Source organism: Bufo gargarizans, chromosome 4, assembly GCF_014858855.1.
Source record: "Bufo gargarizans isolate SCDJY-AF-19 chromosome 4, ASM1485885v1, whole genome shotgun sequence".
Taxonomy (NCBI): Eukaryota; Metazoa; Chordata; class Amphibia; order Anura; family Bufonidae; genus Bufo; species Bufo gargarizans.
Window position 1 is genome coordinate 41,302,274 of NC_058083.1, and position 19,115 is coordinate 41,321,388.

The 19,115-nt window shown below is 47.6% G+C and overlaps 1 protein-coding gene across 2 annotated transcripts in view; it reads left to right on the forward strand.

Annotated features, from left to right (window-relative positions):
- Positions 1-734: 734 nt before the first annotated feature.
- Positions 735-19,115, forward strand: part of MMUT (methylmalonyl-CoA mutase) — a 42,000-nt gene continuing 23,619 nt past the window's right edge. Inside the window, exons 1-8 of one of the 2 annotated variants that reach the window (XM_044289558.1) lie at positions 735-844; positions 2,873-3,304; positions 3,888-4,255; positions 5,413-5,570; positions 8,028-8,199; positions 9,559-9,807; positions 10,400-10,511; positions 13,724-13,839. In XM_044289558.1, coding sequence (XP_044145493.1) covers positions 2,908-3,304; positions 3,888-4,255; positions 5,413-5,570; positions 8,028-8,199; positions 9,559-9,807; positions 10,400-10,511; positions 13,724-13,839 — 1,572 coding nt within the window. In that variant the 5' untranslated portion in view covers positions 735-844; positions 2,873-2,907. Of the gene's footprint in view, positions 845-2,301; positions 2,339-2,872; positions 3,305-3,887; positions 4,256-5,412; positions 5,571-8,027; positions 8,200-9,558; positions 9,808-10,399; positions 10,512-13,723; positions 13,840-19,115 lie in introns of those variants that run through there. The other variant, XM_044289557.1, reaches the window with a different exon arrangement.

Genomic DNA, 19,115 nt, shown 5'->3' on the forward strand with positions numbered 1-19,115 from the left:
CAGCTCTAGTGCCCCCATATCAGTGTCAGCTATAGTGCCCCCATATCAATGCCAGCCATAGTGCCACTATATCAGTGTCACCCATAGTGCCCCCATATCAGTGCCAGCTCTAGTGCCCCCATATCAGTGCCAGCTCTAGTGCCCCCATATCAGTGCCAGCTATAGTGCCCTATATCAGTGCCACCCATAGTGCCCTATATCAGTGCCAGCCATAGTGTCCCATATCAGTGCTAGCCATAGTGCCCCCATATAGTGCCAGCCATAGTGCCCCATATCAGTGCTAGCCATAGTGCCCCCAAATCAGTGTCAGCCATAGTGCCGAGTCAGTTAAATGGTTTGCAAATTTTTACATGTCCATGCGCAAGCGCGAGTATAACAGGCTCGCTTGCTGCGCTGAGGTTCGGCGCAGGCGCAGTAGGAGGCGAAGGTAGCAGAAAATTCCGGCCCACTGCGCATGCGCGAAGCCGGAATTTTCTGCTACTTTCGGCCGTCGTTTTCGCGCATGCGCAGTGGCCCGGAATTTTCTACTACCTTCGGCGCGTTCACGCTACTTGGGAATCCTCTGCGCCTGCGCTACCAACCCCCGGCAGAGCCAATGAGGAGCCGAGGTAGGTGACACACCTCCCACGTCACTACCGGAAGTGACGTGGGTAGCAGATTATTCCGGGTAGCAGAAAATTCCGGAACACCGGGGGAGGGCGTGTTACGCGGAATCCAATCCACTGCTCCCTTTCCCGGGGGGTGGTGCAGGTAGGCAGGACACCGGAAGTGACGTACGAGCTGTCCCGCTGCACGCCGGGATTTGTAGTCCAGTCCTGGTTCCTGGCCGCTGTCAGGACATAAGGTGAGAATGGCAGAGCGTTGTGGGAGTCCTCTGTGCCTGATGCTGGGGGGCAGGGCAGTCAGAGCGCAGATCTCCTGCATGCCCACGGGGTAGTCACAGATCGTACTAGTAAACATGGTGGGGTGTGTGTGGACTGGGTGACATGATTGCAAGCTCTTGTGTCCAGATTTTGATGTCTCCCGTGGACACACCCCTTTAACCACACTTAAAGGGACTGTCTAGTTTTGTGTTGCTAAAGCCTGTTGTTTCGATTCCCCCCATGTAGTCAAGTCCTTGGCTCGCTTTTAGTCAATGGAAGCCATCTGTTGATTTGCAGCCATGGAGAGCAGAGGGTTTGTTACATTGGGTCCTGCGTAAGGGAAGCACAGGCAGCATTCTCTGGGCTGATAACCTCCTGCAGTGCCGATACATTGTAACAATCGCTCATTTCCTGACAACCAGCAGAGGTCTTGGAAATAGAGATAGATGGAATGTAAGGGGTTGTCCTAAGATCTGCAGCATCGGTGATCGGCGTTGGATCGCTGGGATCACCACCGATCAGGAGATCCTGGCGGTCATAAAAGATGGCGGAGTGCGGCGCTCGGCTATCGGGGCTGCCCCATTAACAATGCCCCCTACCCGTAGGATGGAGAATAAGTGCCTGATTAGCCGTTCACAAGAATGGGGGCCCGTGCTCCCCTGTTTGACCGGAGCGGTGGACACGCGTGTGCCGAGAACAGGCCGGCAGCGCTCATGCATGTCCGCCGTTCACATGGGGAGCATCAGACACCTATCCCCTGTCCTGTGGAGCGTCTGCACGTACCCTGCCCCCGGTGATCACGGAGGAGGAGCCAGCGCATAGCGCTGCGTATACAGGTACAGGCGGTAATATACAACTCCGCCTTCTCTGTGGGCAGTCCTGCTGCCACGGGCTCTGCGCTCCGGCGCGATCGCCATCACCGGTAGATTTTTAAGCCGTCCACAAGGGGTTAAGAGAGCTGCCAAACTTTTTACTATACAAGCACCATGTCACCAGATGCCGCCTCAGTCCTACTTGTCGTAGTCTGTAACCATGGAGACACATAGGCCTGCACAGGAGCTGTATACGCAAAACGGAACCGGTTTGCGCTGCAGCCATAAAAAATGGTGGCAAAGGTAGATGTTGCCTTCCGATAGTTTTATGACGTGGTTTACGGGTGAGATAAGTGATGGTGACTCCGCCGCAGACCCTTCCTGCCATACATTTCTTCGCTTTTCAACGCGCAGGTTCATTTTGATGCTGCTGCCAGTATTGGGAGGATGGGCCGTTTATGGCTTTTTAAAGAGACAGACCCACATATTGTCTTCGAGTTACCCCCCCCCTTCCTTACTTGGTGTATAAGGAGGGGCTCTTCTGTGGTCGTTATGACAGGTTCCTTGTCGCCCAGCACTTCTACGTACCAGTCAGCTTTTCGTACGCTGCGTCTCTATGTCTCGGGGTCCCAGGACGGTCTATGTGTCCAGCTGCTGCTGCAGGTGAGGTGTGAAGCTGCCCCCTCTCCCCATTACCTTGTGACTGGATGCTGCGCCCCTAGAATCCGATGTAAGACTTGGTCGTATCAGCGAAGCAAAGGGAATGACTGGAAATGTCCGAAATCAGGTCGTCATGTGTGCGGGACAGTCTTAAAGGGCAAGATCTCACGTAGAGCCCCAAGAGGCTTCTGTTATCTAGAGGTGGAGCAGAAAAACATGGCTGTTTTCTTCCAGGAACTGCGCCACGTCTGTCCACAGTCAATTGTATTGAAGTGAGTGTGGCTGAGCTGCAATACCGCAGGGGACCTGTGGAGAGGTGTGGCGCTGTTTCTGGGGACCCCAACAAACCACCCTTGAGACTGTAAATTGAGGGAAGGGAATTAGTTAAACTTCAATTTTTAGGTTATGAGTGGAGTTTTAACGTGTATGTTCTTGAGACCTTGCTTGGTAGTCGACCATGGATGGAATATTAGACTAATTTTGGTCGCTGAAGGGGTTAATCTTTGTATAATGACACCTTCTCCGTTGCGTTGCCAGCTCCGACTGCTCCGACTTCTGGTCATCTTCGGATCATGCTGAGGGCGAGGGCACAGCATCTGCTGCTGGGGAAGGTCTGCGGAAACCAGCGCCCCGGTGCCACCAGCCTGCCAGCCCTCCTCAGGCTCGGCCGCCTCCCCACCGCACGGAGCCATCAGACCTTACACCCAGAATGGGCGGCCCTGGCCAAGAAACAGCTGAAGGGGAAAGATCCGGAGAGTCTAAGGTGGCACACGCCAGAGGGTATAGTGATAAAACCTCTCTACACCAAGAGGGACACGACAGAGCTGCCTGAGGAACTGCCCGGAGTCAATCCCTTCACCCGAGGCCCGTACCCCACCATGTACACCCACAGACCCTGGACCATCCGACAGTACGCCGGCTTCAGCACCGTGGAGGAGAGCAACAAGTTCTATAGGGACAACATAAAGGGTGAGGCTCTGCTGCGCTCAGTTTTTTTATGATTTTTAATTTTAATTTTTTTAAAATTGTTCAGCTTTGCTGCAAGGTTGCATGAAGGCGCTAATGCGTGTATGAAGCGATTTCACAATATCTCAGGTGTCTCCCCACCCCCAGGAAATACATAGGTATGGGTGTAGAATGTGGGTTTATTTTGTCAGAAGTGGGGAAATTTTCCCGGCAGCGATGGGTAGCCTGGCATCATTAGGACAAAATACAATTTTTTAAAAGAGTGAATGTCCCCCAAAGATTTTTTTTTTTTATGACCTCAAAGGGGACGCAATACCTTAGGAAGTCAAGGTTGATAAACCACCACGTGTGCAAAACGCTAGGAAGTGCCTGGTCATCAAAGTTAAAGGAGCTTCGAAGATGAGGGATTGGGTGGAGAGGAGGCAGTGGATTATTATTATTTTTCTTTAAACTTTCCATTCGTAGCGGCCTTGGTGGAAGGAGCAAATTTTTGGGTGGGATCCCATAGGTTGATTTTTGAGACTACCTCTAGACAATCACATTTTCTTGGTGCTACATTTCTCATGTGCTTCGGTTTTGCTTACAGCCGGTCAGCAGGGATTATCCGTCGCTTTTGACCTGGCCACCCATCGAGGATACGACTCTGACAACCCTCGGGTTCATGGAGATGTGGGCATGGCTGGTGTGGCCATTGACACAGTAGAAGACACAAAGATGCTTTTCGATGGAATTCCTTTGGAGAAGATGTCAGTCTCCATGACCATGAACGGCGCAGTCATCCCTATCCTGGCCATGTTCATTGTCACGGGGCAGGAGCAGGGTTGTCCTCAGGAGAAGCTCACTGGGACCATACAGAATGACATATTGAAAGAGTTTATGGTCAGAAACACCTATATATTTCCTCCAGGGCCATCCATGAAAATCATTGCTGATATTTTCCAGTACACGTCACAGGTGAGACCTTTTACTTGTTCGTTGAGCTGAAGGTTAGAAAAACATAGCTACTTTCATCAAAAACAGCAGCACACCTCTGTCTGGTAGTGCAGCTCAGCTCCATTCACTTCAGTGGAGCTGCAACACCAGGCACAGCCCATGGACAAATGTAGTGCTGTTTTAGGAAGAAAGCAGCCACGTTTTTGTAATTCTGGACAGCCATTTGTTAAACTTGTGAATTCTTGGCTCTCTGCTCTCCTAAGTTTCTGCTCATTTCCGCCTCCCCCCCCCCCCCCCCCCCCAAGTCTGCTCTCGGCCCGCTCCCCTCCCTCGGAGCCTGCTCTCGGCCCGCTCCCCTCCCTCGGAGCCTGCTCTCGGCCCGCTCCCCTCCCTCGGAGCCTGCTCTCGGCCCGCTCCCTTCCCTTCCCCTCCCCTCCCTCGGAGCCTGCTCTCGGCCCGCTCCCCTCAGAGGCTGCTCCCCTCCCTCGGAGCCTGCTCTCGGCCCGCTCCCCTCCCTCGGAGCCTGCTCTCGGCCCGCTCCCCTCAGAGGCTGCTCCCCTCCCCTCCCTCGGAGCCTGCTCTCGGCCCGCTCCCTTCCCCTCCCCTCCCTCGGAGCCTGCTCTCGGCCCGCTCCCCTCCCCTCCCTCGGAGCCTGCTCTCGGCCCGCTCCCCTCAGAGGCTGCTCCCCTCCCTCAGGGCCTGCTCTCGGCCCGCTCCCCTCAGAGGCTGCTCCCCTCCCTCAGGGCCTGCTCTCGGCCCGCTCCCCTCCCTCGGAGCCTGCTCTCGGCCCGCTCCCCTCAGAGGCTGCTCCCCTCCCCTCCCTCGGAGCCTGCTCTCGGCCCGCTCCCTTCCCCTCCCCTCCCTCGGAGCCTGCTCTCGGCCCGCTCCCCTCCCCTCCCTCGGAGCCTGCTCTCGGCCCGCTCCCCTCAGAGGCTGCTCCCCTCCCTCAGGGCCTGCTCTCGGCCCGCTCCCCAGCAGAGCAGACACATATACATGAACACAGCGCAGATAACGGCATGTTATATACATAATGACAAACACTCCACATCGCTGGAGATCACAGGTTCAGAATCAGCGTTTCCGTTCTTCTCATCCTTCATCTTGAAGATTCCGGAGTTATTGCAGTTGATAAAACCTCAGAGCTTCTTCTTTACGTTATCACCTCTGACTTCTTTCAGTACATGCCAAAATTTAACTCCATCTCGATCAGCGGGTATCACATGCAGGAGGCTGGGGCCGATGCAGTTCTGGAGCTGGCCTACACAGTAGCTGATGGTCTGGAGTATTGCCGTACAGGGCTGAAAGCCGGCCTGACCATTGATGAATTTGCACCCAGGTAAGGGCTGTACATTGTGGCAATAAGTGCCAATTCCTTCAGCAGAGGTGGCAGCTGCACGATATCTACACCTTACATAATAGTGAGTGCAGCTCTGGAGTAAATTACAGAATGTACAGTAACTCAGGATCACTATAGGATAAGTAATGTAAATAGTGACTCCACCAGCAGAATAGTGAGTGCAGCTCTGGAGTATAATACAGGATGTAACTTGGGATCAGTACATGAAATGTAATGTATGTACACAGTGACTGCACCAGCAGAATAGTGAGTGCAGCTCTGGGGTATAATACAGGATGTAACTCAGGATCAGTACAGGATAAGTAATGTGATGTATGTACACAGTGACTCTACCAGCAGAATAGTGAGTGCAGCTCTGGAGTATAATACAGGATGTAATTCAGCATCAGTACAGGATAAGTAATGTATGTACACAGTAGGGCTGAAACGATTATTCAAATAACTCGATTAAATCGAGTAAAAAAATTCATCGATGCAGTTTCCTTGAATCGAGTAATCGTTACATCACATGATCACGGAGCGGGAGGGAAATTAAGCGTCTCACTCACCGCTTCCGTGTCCTCCGGAGGCCAGAGAGGCAGGACTTTGCGTAATGCGCAGTTGCGCTCATACATCATCACGCCGGCTAACGATGTGCGTCTGACGTCACATAAGGTCCTAGTGCGTGTTGGGATGAAGACGGTCTCGGACCCCATGTGTCTGCGGCTGTGCCCTCCTCACTAGTGCCAGTGGCATTAGGTAATTTAAGTTAACTGCACTTGAGGCACGCCAGGGGGGAATCGGGGGCACTGAGTCACTGTAAATTGATATTGAAATGAAAGGCAGATGGGGCGAGAGTGGTTAATGGAGGCTGCAGGCACCACCTTGGCATGTATAAAGTTATTGGTTTAGAGAGGGGTTAATGAAGGCACCTCCAAGGTGCTTTCATTAACCCCTACAAACCAATAACTTTATGCATGCCTAATGCCAAGGTGCTTCCATTAACCCCTCCAAACCCAATGGGCATGTATAAAGTTATTGGTTTGGAGGGGTTAATGGGAGCACCTTGGCATTAGGCATGTATAAAGTTATTAACCCCTTCAAACCAATAAATTTATACATACCTAATGCCAAGGTGTTTCCATTAACCCCTTCAAACCAATAACTTTATACATGCCTAATTACGTACGTTATTTTAAGTAGGTTTTTCTTATTAGATTACTCGATGAATCGAGAAATATAATCGATAGAATACCTGATTACAAAAATATTCGTTTACTGCAGCCCTAGTACACAGTGACTCCACCAGCAGAATAGTGAGTGGAGCTCTGGAGTATAATACAGGATGTAACTGAGGATCAGTACAGGATAAGTAATGTAATGTATGTACACAATTACTCCACCAGCAGAATAGTGAGTGCAGCTCTGGAGTATAATACAGGATGTAACTCAGGATCAGTACAGGATAAGTAATGTATGTACACAGTGACTCCACTAGCAGAATAGTGAGTGCAGCTCTGGAGTATAATACAGAATGTAACTGAGGATCAGTACAGGATAAGTAATGTAATGTATGTACACAATTACTCCACCAGCAGAATAGTGAGTGCAGCTCTGGAGTATAATACAGGATGTAACTCAGGATCAGTACAGGATAAGTAATGTATGTACACAGTGACTCCACCAGCAGAATAGTGAGTGCAGCTCTGGAGTATAATACAGTGTGTAACTCAGGATCTGTACAGGATAAGTAATGTATGTACACAGTGACTGCACCAGCAGAATAGTGAGTGCAGCTCTGGAGTATAATACAGGACGTAATTCAGGATCAGTACAGGATAAGTAATGTAATGTATGTACACAGTGACTGCACCAGCAGAATAGTGAGTGCAGCTCTGGAGTATAATACAGTATATAACTCAGGATCTGTACAGGATAAGTAATGTATGTACACAGTGACTCCACCAGCAGAATAGTTTGTGTGGCGAGTTCTGGCACTGGAACTACAGGTGAACAACAGGATGCAGGGTGTTGGAAGCGATAGTCTATCTCAGGGGTGCAACCTGCGGCCCTCCAGCTGTTGTAAAACTACAACTCCCACCATGCCCTGCTGATGGCTGTCGGCTGTCAGGGAATGATGGGAGTTGTAGTTTTGAAACAGCTGGAGAGCCGCAGGTTGAGCATCCCTGGTCTATCTTAAAGATAGGTCCTCACTCTTAAAGGGGTTGTCCATAATTGAATGGTCCTTCTCTGCTGGACCTGTGCATGGAATGCTTGCTCACTTGCCTCCTGCTGCTCGGTTTCCTCCGGAGCTGTCTTCACTTCTCTCCAGTCCCTGCTTGTAAACTTCGATTTCTGACGACCCCTCTCAGATGTTTCCTTTCTAGACTCAGCATTTCGTCAGTATTTTCAGCCATCGGTATTGAACGTTGGATCTTGTTATTTGTTCCCTCTCAGGTTGTCTTTCTTCTGGGGCATCGGGATGAATTTCTACATGGAAATAGCAAAAATGAGAGCGGGTCGGAGGCTGTGGGCGCAACTGATAGAGAAGAACTTCCAGCCCAAAGATAAGAAGTCGCTGTTACTGCGAGCGCACTGTCAGACGTCGGGGTGGTCACTTACAGAACAGGTGAGAGATCACCGAGAGCGTCACCTATAGGTACAGGTGCCAGAGAGCGCTGGCTGCCATTTTACCGGTAATTGATTCCAATGCACATTTCAGATTATCTTAATTAAAAATCTCCTGCCGTTGGGTGTATGCAGCCCCTGCGCAGACTGTTCTCTGGTCCCTATCCTGATCCTCCATCCTGCTAATCTGCCAAATTCCATTTAATAAGAAGTAAGGGCGGATGGTTGGGGTCAGACTACAGGGGGCCGGGCTGTAGTCTGTTACCATGGAGACTGCAGGCACAAAACTGTTGGAAATTTACATTTAACTCCTTAATTTAGGACCTGGGACAGTTTTTGGTTTTTTTTATTAATTTTTTTCCCCCCTTTCTATCTTACAAAAGCTAGAACTTTTTTCGCTCTCATAGCCAAATGTGGGCTTATTTCTTGCGGGAAAAGTTGTATTTTTTTTTTTAATGGCGCCATTACCGTATCTTCTGTCAAGAAACATGAAAATAATTCTTTGTGGGGTGAAATTATAAAAAATAAATCCGCTACGGCTTTTGGGGTTTTTAATATTACTGCATTCACTATGCACTAAAAATGACAAGATGTCTTATTCTGCGGATCGGCATGATTACAGCGATACAAAATTTGTATAGTTTTTCATTATGTTTTACTGTTTTGTAAAAAAACTAAAACCTTAGAAAAACACGCATACGTTGTTTTTATATTTCTATCTACAGAGCTGTGGTGGAGCATGTTTTTCCATTTTTCTCACTTTTTTTCTTATTTTCTTGGGAGAACAAGGTGACCAAAAAGTGGTGAATTGTGGATTTTTATTATTTTTTTTGTTACTGCGTTCACTGCGCAGGAGATAAACTTTTATATTTTAACAGCTTGGACATTTTCGGAATCGGCAATACCTGTTATGTTTAATTTTTTATTGTTTATTTTTCTATGTAAAATTGTGAAAGGGGGAGTGATTGGAATCTTTTTAATATTTTTTTATTTTTCTTTATTTTTAGCTTTATTTTAGACCTCATTCCTACGACTGTTGTTTGGGTCCGCATCCAAGCTGCATTTTTTTTCCGGTTGTGATGCGGACCCATTCACTTCAATGGGTCCACAAAACATACAGACAGCACCCCATGTGCTGTCCGCATCCGTAAGTCCACTCTATGGCACCCACAAAAAAAAAAATAGAACATGAGGAGCGGTCCTCCATGCCTGCTGCCACCACTAGGGGGAGCTTACTGAAGACACATTTTCTTATTGAACGCTATGGAAGCTGGAAAACCTTGCATGTGTGTGCCCCCTACTGGTGGCTGCAGGATGCCAGTATGTTATATGATGATGATGATGATTTATACATTGGCAGGACCCATATAACAATGTGATTCGCACCGTGATTGAAGCCATGGCCGCCGTTTTCGGGGGCACTCAGTCGCTCCACACTAACTCGTTTGACGAGGCTCTAGGTCTGCCCACTGTCAAGAGCGCGCGGATCGCTCGCAACACCCAGATTATCATTCAGGAGGAGTCTGGGATTCCCAAGGTGGCGGACCCCTGGGGTGGATCCTACATGATGGAGTGTCTCACAGAGGACGTCTACCAAGCTGCTCTGAAGGTGAGGGGTGCGACTGTTACTGTGTGTCATGTCTGTATGTACAGATGTAGCAGAGCTGAGTCCTGCCTCCTCTATCTCCGTGTTCTGCAGCTTTCCTACACACTGTTTAATTTCCTCATCATTTTCAAGAACTCTGTTTGCTATCAGTGAATGGAAACTCTTCAGTCTAGAAACTGAAACTCTTAGGGACCAAGTTTTGTTAAGATTATTCATTTATGTGTTAAGAATGAAGATGCAAAGCCAGGATTTAGCCCTTAACCCCTTCACAGCCCTGGACCACCAGGGATGTTACTACCAATTTCTATACCACGCCAGAGTAAAACTAACCCTACAGCCACCAAGTATGTGGTAGTGATGTATGGTGGAGTTACTTGTGGTTGTAGTGTGTTACTATATGGGGGTATTATGTCCACTGTATATTATATGGGCACTCTGATGGTATCATGTGATATGGGAGCATTCATTGGATACTGTATATGCTTTTTGACCAGGGCTGTATTATTATTTTTTCTAATATACGTACGTTAACTGGTTTGGAATCGTGGTCGGCATTAACCCCTCGTTTGTCTCCTTCATGTATTGTGCCGCGCAGCTCATTGACGAGATTGAAGAAATGGGTGGAATGGCCCGAGCCGTGGCTGAGGGAATCCCAAAACTGCGCATCGAGGAGTGTGCGGCCCGGAGACAAGCTAGGATTGATTCAAGTGAGCGATGACAGCGATATCTAACGTGACCTATGACTTCTGTGGTAAAATGTATAGCAAAATGGATGGTACCAGTGCAGAGTAGTGATGCCGTCGCTATCGTGCCCATGCACACAGACACGCCAAACATTATCAACCCCTTTGCACTGAATATTTTTTTTTATTGTTCATTTGCTTCCTAAACGCAAAGTTAAGCAACTTTCTAAATAGTGGGCATTAAAGATACCTCAGTGCATTTGGCTGATGTAGAGTATGTGAAGTCCTTCATCTAGCAGCTGAATGTGACATAGATCTAACATCATACTCCTCTGGCTGTGGGCACTCTCACTCTCTCTCTCTCTCTCACTCTCTCTCTCTCACTCTCTCTCTCTCACTCTCTCTCTCACTCTCTCTCTCACTCTCTCTCTCACTCTCTCTCTCACTCTCTCTCTCACTCTCTCTCTCTCTCTCTCTCTCTCTCTCTCTCACTCTCTCTCTCACTCTTTCTCTCACTCTCACTCTTACTCTTACTCTTAGAGAGAGTAGGGATGGGGAGGGGAATGCACATGGCAGATCAGAGAGTGAAGAGGTGGAAAAGCAGATTTTACAGTCTGTAGACTCGGAGGAGAGGACACTTAAGACAGTTTGCAGGGGGAGGAGGGAGAGATCTCATATAGACTGTGTATAAGTGTAGAGAGAAAGCAGAGTATCCATGGCTGACTCTGCATGGGGGGATCACACACTCCTTTAGGCTGGGTTCAGACCTGAGCGTTTTACAGCGCGTTCCTACGCGCTGTAAAACGCTCAACAGGCAAGAACCAATGATTCCCTATGGGAATGGTTCTCACCTGAGTGTTTTACAGCGCGTACGATCGCGCTGTAAAACGCCCGACGCCCCAAGAAGTACATGAGCTTCTTTGGGGCGTCTTGTCGCTCGTTCCCGTACATAGACTTCAGCGGGAACGCGCGACAATGGGCGTTCGCTTGTCTCTGTATGCGCGATTGCAAACGCCCGTACAATCGCGCATACAGAGCGCTCCATCGCGAACGCTCAGGTCTGAACCCAGCGTTGGCGCCAGTAAGACACTGGCGCTGAGGAGTGTGTGACACACCTTCTCATTCAAAGAGTTTTCTTTATTTTCATGACTATGAAAATTGTAGCTTCACACTGAAGGCATCAAAACTATGAATTAACACATGTGGAATTATATACATAACAAAAAAGTGTGAAACAACTCAAAATATGTCATATTCTAGGTTCTTCAAAGTAGCCACCTTTTGCTTTGATTACTGCTTTGCACACTCTTGGCATTCTCTTGATGAGCTTCAAGAGGTAGTCACCTGAAATGGTTTTCACTTCCCAGGTGTGCCCTGTCAGGTTTAATAAGTGGGATTTCTTGCCTTATAAATGGGGTTGGGACCATCAGTTGCGTTGTGGAGAAGTCAGGTGGATACACAGCTGATAGTCCTACTGAATAGACTGTTAGAATTTATATTATGGCAAGAAAAAAGCAGCTAAGTAAAGAAAAACGAGTGGCCATCATTACTTTAAGAAATGAAGGTCAGTCAGTCCGAAAAATTGGGAAAACTTTGAAAGTGTCCCCAAGTGCAGTCACAAAAACCATCAAGCGCTACAAAGAAACTGGCTCACATGCGGACCGCCCCAGGAAAGGAAGACCAAGAGTCACCTCTGCTGCGGAGGATAAGTTCATCCGAGTCACCAGCCTCAGAAATCGCAGATTAACAGCAGCTCAGATTAGAGACCAGGTCAATGCCACACAGAGTTCTAGCAGCAGACACATCTCTAGAACAACTGTTAAGAGGAGACTGTGTGAATCAGGCCTTTATGGTAGAATATCTGCTAGGAAACCACTGCTAAGGACAAGCAACAAGCAGAAGAGACTTGTTTGGGCTAAAGAACACAAGGAATGGACATTAGACCAGTGGAAATCTGTGCTTTGGTCTGATGAGTCCAAATTTGAGATCTTTGGTTCCAGCCACCGTGTCTTTGTGCGATGCAGAAAAGGTGAACGGATGGACTCTACATGCCTGGTTCCCACCGTGAAGCATGGAGGAGGAGGTGTGATGGTGTGGGGGTGCTTTGCTGGTGACACTGTTGGGGATTTATTCAGAATTGAAGGCATACTGAACCAGCATGGCTACCACAGCATCTTGCAGCGGCATGCTATTCCATCCGGTTTGTGTTTAGTTGGACCATCATTTATTTTTCAACTGGACAATGACCCCAAACACACCTCCAGGCTGTGTAAGGGCTATTTTACCATGAAGGAGAGTGATGGGGTGCTGCGCCAGATGACCTGGCCTCCACAGTCACCGGACCTGAACCCAATCGAGATGGTTTGGGGTGAGCTGGACCGCAGAGTGAAGGCAAAAGGGCCAACAAGTGCTAAGCATCTCTGGGAACTCCTTCAAGACTGTTGGAAGACCATTTCAGGTGACTACCTCTTGAAGCTCATCAAGAGAATGCCAAGAGTGTGCAAAGCAGTAATCAAAGCAAAAGGTGGCTACTTTGAAAAACCTAGAATATGACATATTTTCAGTTGTTTCACACTTTTTGTTATGTATATAATTCCACATGTGTTAATTCACAGTTTTGATGCCTTCAGTGTGAATCTACAATTGTCATAGTCATGAAAATAAAGAAAACTCTTTGAATGAGAAGGTGTGTCCAAACTTTTGGTCTGTACTGTGTGTGTGTGTGTGTGTGTGTGTGTGTGTGTGTGTGTGTAATATATATTATAAGTTTTGCTTTTTAGGCCCCAAAACTTGTATATGCAGATAGTGACCAGTAGATGGCAGTATTGCATCATAAACCAGCCTGGTTACAAGTTCTGCTGCGTTTGCTTGATCTGGATGAATAGACACAAGCAGTGAAGGCTTCTCGTGACCTGAATGGAAGTATAACATCAAAGCTTGTGGACCCCCGAACAAAAATTCCACCTTTATGGAACATAACACCAAGGATGTGGTTGCATTGCACTACATACAATAGTTGTTACTGTGATGTGTATGAACGCTTATTGCGCTGCTAGTTTCTAACTTTTTAGACAAACACATGACCAGTAAGTAACATTTTAATAACTGCTTTGCCTACGTGTCAGTATTCACTGTAGTTCTGGCATTCTACTCCTGAAACGGGAGGCAGAGTATGACTGTTTATCACTATAGCGGCCGGTCTGTAACTCCTGTGCATTGTGGAATTGACTCTTCAGGTTCTGAAGTGATTGTCGGGGTTAATAAATACCAGTTGGAGAAGGAGGAGACTGTCGAGGTTCTTGCCATTGATAATACTTCTGTTCGCAACCGCCAAATCGAGAAGCTGAATAAGGTAAGACCCCAAAGCAGGGAGTGAGGGGCGCTAATAAGGCTCCAATGGTGTTTTGGAAATAAAGTGGTTTTCCCGAGATATTTTTACTGCTGATCTCTCCTCTGGATAGGTCATCAGTATCTGATCGGTTGGGGCCGATCATAGTAGTGCCGCGGCGTTCTTGCCGCTTTCCCTAGGCCCTGTGACCTGTACAGATGTTCTCAGCTTCTTCCAATGCAATTTCTCCTGGCGGGAATAGTTTCTCCCCGGGGAAAGGCTCTCAGTGTAGAGGATATGTACATGTGTCATATGGTGTCCTCAGAAATGTCCTTCCTATACGGAGACGTTATTACGGTGTGTCCCACTTTGCCTAATAAATTCCAATCTAAAAATGCAATCTGATTATCCTGAAGATTAAATGTGAATTGCAGATTACAGCGATTGTTATTTAAGTAAGTGAGAAGAGCTGGTCGGGCGGAGACCTCTCCCTGCCGTGTAAAGGGCAGATCATCCATGTGCTGTACCATCTGATGGACTGAACGGAGGGGTTGTCTCCAGAGACCCTCAAAATGGCGACGTTGGGTTAGCTAATGAGGGTGAGTATGTTGCACCCATGGGCACTCCTTATCATTTTTTGGGGAGATAAAAATGGCCTTCAAAAGAAAAATGATGGCCATTAACCCCTCAGGTGACCACCAATGCGCCTTTTTACAGCGGGCAGTAAGGGGCTTTAGGCCGGGTATTTATGGCGGACCAGTCTAAGCATTGCGTTGCACACGTCTGCTGTGCAACGGAGAGTAGGGGTCCGCCTCTCGCATTATAGCTCTAACAGCCCAGACTGGCAGAAGTGCCAATCCGGGCCATTTAACTGCTTAGATGCTGCAGTGAGTAACGCCCGTGGCATTTAAGTGGTTTAGAGGAAGGGAGTTTGTGGTGTGCCCCAGGCCTGCCTCTAGCAAGCCGGGCTTCTCTGGCACTGACAGTAAATTACATTGCACTGCACGAACAGTGCAATGTATTTTAGAAGCGATCAAAAAGATTGCCTATTATAGTTCCCTTGTGGGGACTATTAAATGGTTAAAAAAGTTTTATAAAAAAAAAATCACCCCTTTCTATTGAAAAAAATCTGTTCAGTGGAAAAAAAACATTACAAAAAATAAAATCTCCTCCACATGTTTGTAAAAATGCCAGCATTGCTTCTTTTTCCTTATTCCTCACTAAAAATAAAGTGATAAAAACGTATTATATACCCCAAAAATCAAACCGTCACACAGCTCCATAGAAAGAAAAGTAAAAAAGTTACGGGTCTTTGGATGCGGCGATGCAAAATCATTTTCTTCTTTAAAAAATAAAATAAAAATGGGGGTGGGTGTTTATTGGGCAAAAGCAGTAAAACATAAAAACTAGATGTATTTGGTATTGCTGTAATTGTACTGACCCAAAGAATGAAGTTATCATGTTACATGTACCGGAAAAAGGACGCTGCAAAATTTATTACGTAAAAACTAATTGACATTATTGCTATTTTTCCTCTCCGCCTCCCAGACAGAGCTAGGCCTATTGCACACGACCGTAGGTTGCCCGTCCTGTGGACCGCATATGCGGATCCGCAATACACGTGCGCCGTTCTGTGGGCATTCCGCATCACGGATGTGGAGCCATTCACTTCAATGGGTCCGCAAATCCGGAGATGCGGAACGGAGGCACGGAACGTGGGGTTTCGTCCCGTACTTCCATTCCGCAAAAAGATAGAACATGTTCTATCTTTTTGCGGAACGGGCAGATCGCGGACCCGTTAAAGTAAATGGGTCCGCGATCCGCTGCGGCTGCCCCGCGGTCGGTGTTCGTGCATTGCGGGCCGCAGCACGGCCACGGGGCGCGCGCGTTCGTGTGCAGGAGGCCTTAATGAAAGTCAATCAGTAAGTTATGTGTACCCCAAAATGGTGCCATTAAAAACTACCGTAGATGGAAGGAAAAATAAAAGGAAGGCGTCAATGGGAAAAAAATAGCTTGGTCATTAATGCCTAAAACAGGTTGGTCACTGAGAGGTTAAAAAAAATAAAAGCTGTAACGTCTAAGGTGTAATGGCAAAGATCTGGAGTGTAATTACTGCGCTTATGAAGATGAAAAGTAAGAGCTTGTAGGGCTATCTGATGTGGAGTGGAAGGATAAAGCCGGCCACGTCACAGCTAAGCCGGCTATTACGTGGCACCCATGTATTACATAATGCATGTCCTGTAAGTGATCTGCACTCTGAGGACCAAAGGTGGCGATAAATGGTCCAACCGTGCGCCCAATCTCTCACTAAGGAGTCCTACCCTAGAGATAGGTGGGGGATGATCTCCTTGTGAGTCTTGGGAAGACCGTACACAGAGGAGATCATACACCTAATGCGAGTCCCTCAGAGTTGACTTGAGAAACCCGATCCTAAAAATGTCTGGTTGGATCTCCAGGCGGTAATAGCTCGTTTAGACGAGTAGAGCAGTTGATGACACGAGTGACCTACCGACACAGCACCAATGATGACGACAAGCATTGACGAGGTCCTTCATATGTGGTCGTATACTCGCTTTATGAGGATCGTTGACTGTGCTAAGACCGGTCCAGTCACTGTGACTATCGGCGAAAGGGCACACGATTAAAGGGGTTCTGTAGTTTTTGTAGTCTGTAGCAACTAATCGGCGGGGGTCCGACACCCGGGACCCCTGCCGATCAGCTGTTTGAGAAGCCAGTAGTGCCGCGGCCTTCTTGCTGTTTACCGCAAGCCCAGTGACGTCGCGACTAGTATCAATGGCCTGGGCGGGGCTAAGCTCCATTCAAATGGACAGAGCTTAGCCCCGCCCAGACCAGCGATACCAGTCGTGATGTCACTGGGTCTGCGGTAAACCGTGAGAAGGCCGCGGCGCTACAGCCTTCTCAAACTACTAATTGGCGTCGGTCCCGGGAGTGGATGTGGACCCATTTATTTCAATGGGGCTGCAAAAGATGTGGACACCATGTGCTGTCCGCATCCGTACTTTGGTTCCTCGGCCCTGCAATAATGACCGCAAAACCCATAAGATTGTCTGAATGAGCCCTTAAGTATGGGTGCCTCTATACGATAAAGAGTGCGCTACGCTGTTTTCACTCTAGGTAGCCCCACCAGAAGTGTTGCTGCATCTGTATAAGGTGTTCTCCTGGCATTAGATTAGAGATGTTTAGATAGTCCGATCTGATAACGATGGCCATTCTGTACCTGCTCAGAGCAGCAGTTTTCCATCTTTTGTTGATGGCCCTTTTTATTATTCTGAACCTGGAAACCTCACCCATGGCTATTCCTCCAAACCTTTCAGTGTCTTGTGGCAAAGTTGTTATCGGGCAGAGAATGCCGCCTGGTACAGTTTTGCGGTAATTTGATTGATATGGAAGGTCCTAGCAGGGCTCTACTCGATTGGCAATGTATGGAGAAATCTGTAGACCACACACCCTGGAGTAGGAGCAAGCTCAGACATGGGATTTTCTCTGAATAAGGGAGCATTCACACGACCGTGTTTGTTTTGTGGTCCGCAAATCACGGACCCGTGTGTTCCGTATGTCTTCAGTTATCTTTTAGTTCCGTAAGTCCGTATAATACGGACGTGGTGCTTCCGTGTGTCATCCGTTTTTCTTGGTCCGCAAAAAACTGAAATGGGGTTTCCTAGAATGTTTTCAGTCCAGGGGTCCTCAAAAAACGGATGACATACGGATGCATTTCCGTGTGCTATCCGTTTTTTATGGACCCAATGACTTTCTATGGGGCCACGGACCGCAATTTGCGACCAAGTATAGGACATGATCTAAAATAAAAGCAACAGACACACGGAACGGACAGCACACGGATGACAATGAAAGGCATTGTCCGCAAAAATTGCGGAACGGACACGGAAGAAAAAACACAGTCGTGTGAATGCTCCCTAATAGTTTTAATTTATAAACACAATATTTTTTTTAATATTGCATATGACCTCATGATTTTTTTGTGGCTTCCTATATAAAGATTTCTCTGCAATAGTAAGAAGCTAGTGATGCGTTCCATCTGCCTCCAGCAATTTGCGATGCTCTCCTAATAATTACCATTGCAAACACCTGCAGTTTTAATACCAGACGTGAAGGTGTCCGGCGCAGTCGGTCATTTTTGAGGCATTATGAAGTAATTGGCGGATAATTACCGCTATTTCTTCAGGGAGATGTTTTTCTAGGCCTTTGTCAGCCATTCACGTGTGTCATCATCTGCAACAAATGGGAGTCTTTTGATTTCCGTAATTTACATTTAATGATTACGTCGAGAGTCCCGCCTGCTGGTCAAGAGTTCCACAGGCTGACGTCTGTTTGGCGGGATGGAAATGATGTTTTAATTATATTTTGCAGTAGAATGTTTTCAAAAACTGATCTGTCCGTTCTACAAAGCTCTTGTTACAGAACATTTTCTTAGGCTACTTTCACACTAGCGTTAATATTTTCCGGTATTGAGATGCGTCATAGGGTCTCAGTACCAGAAAAAAAACGCTTCAGTTTTGTCCCCATTCATTGTCAATGGGGACAAAACGTAACAGAACAGAGTGCTCCAAAATGCATTCCGTTCCGTTCTCATACCGGAGAGCAGCATGCTGCGGTTTGCTTTCCGTCCTGGGATGCGGAGCAAGAGGGATCCGTCATGACCCACAGTGCAAGTCAATAGAAAACGGATCCGTCCCCCATTGACTTTTAATGGAGTTCATGACGAATCCGTCTTGGCTATGTTACAGATAATACAACCGGATCCGTTCATGACGGATGCAGACGGTTGTATTATCAGTAACGGAAGCGTTTTTCCTGAAACCTGCCGGATCAAGGAAACGCTAGTGTGAAAGTAGCCTTACATGGAGTAAGTATGTGCACCCCCGAACATCAGCGCCATATGTGCTTGGTAAATATTTTAGTAGTTTTGGTCCGTGTCTGGTTTGGTTCTGCAGGTCGCACACGGAACCATTCATTTCTATGGGTCCGCAAAAAATGGGGACAGCGCGAATCATAGAACCTGTGCTATTCTTGTCCGTTTTTGCGGACTAGAATAGTCTTTATTTTTTTTTTTTTTTTAAAGGGAGTCCCGAGAAAATTGCCGGATGCACAGAGAACACATCCGTATTTTGCGGAGCTGCAATTTGAGGACCGCCAAAAGGATACAGTTGTGTGCAGGAGGCCTGAATTATGAAGTGTTTTGACCCCACTATTGTTTGAAGGTTTTCCACGTTTTTTTCAGGAGTAATTCTCAAGGCCGTGTCCACCTGGGCAACCAAATA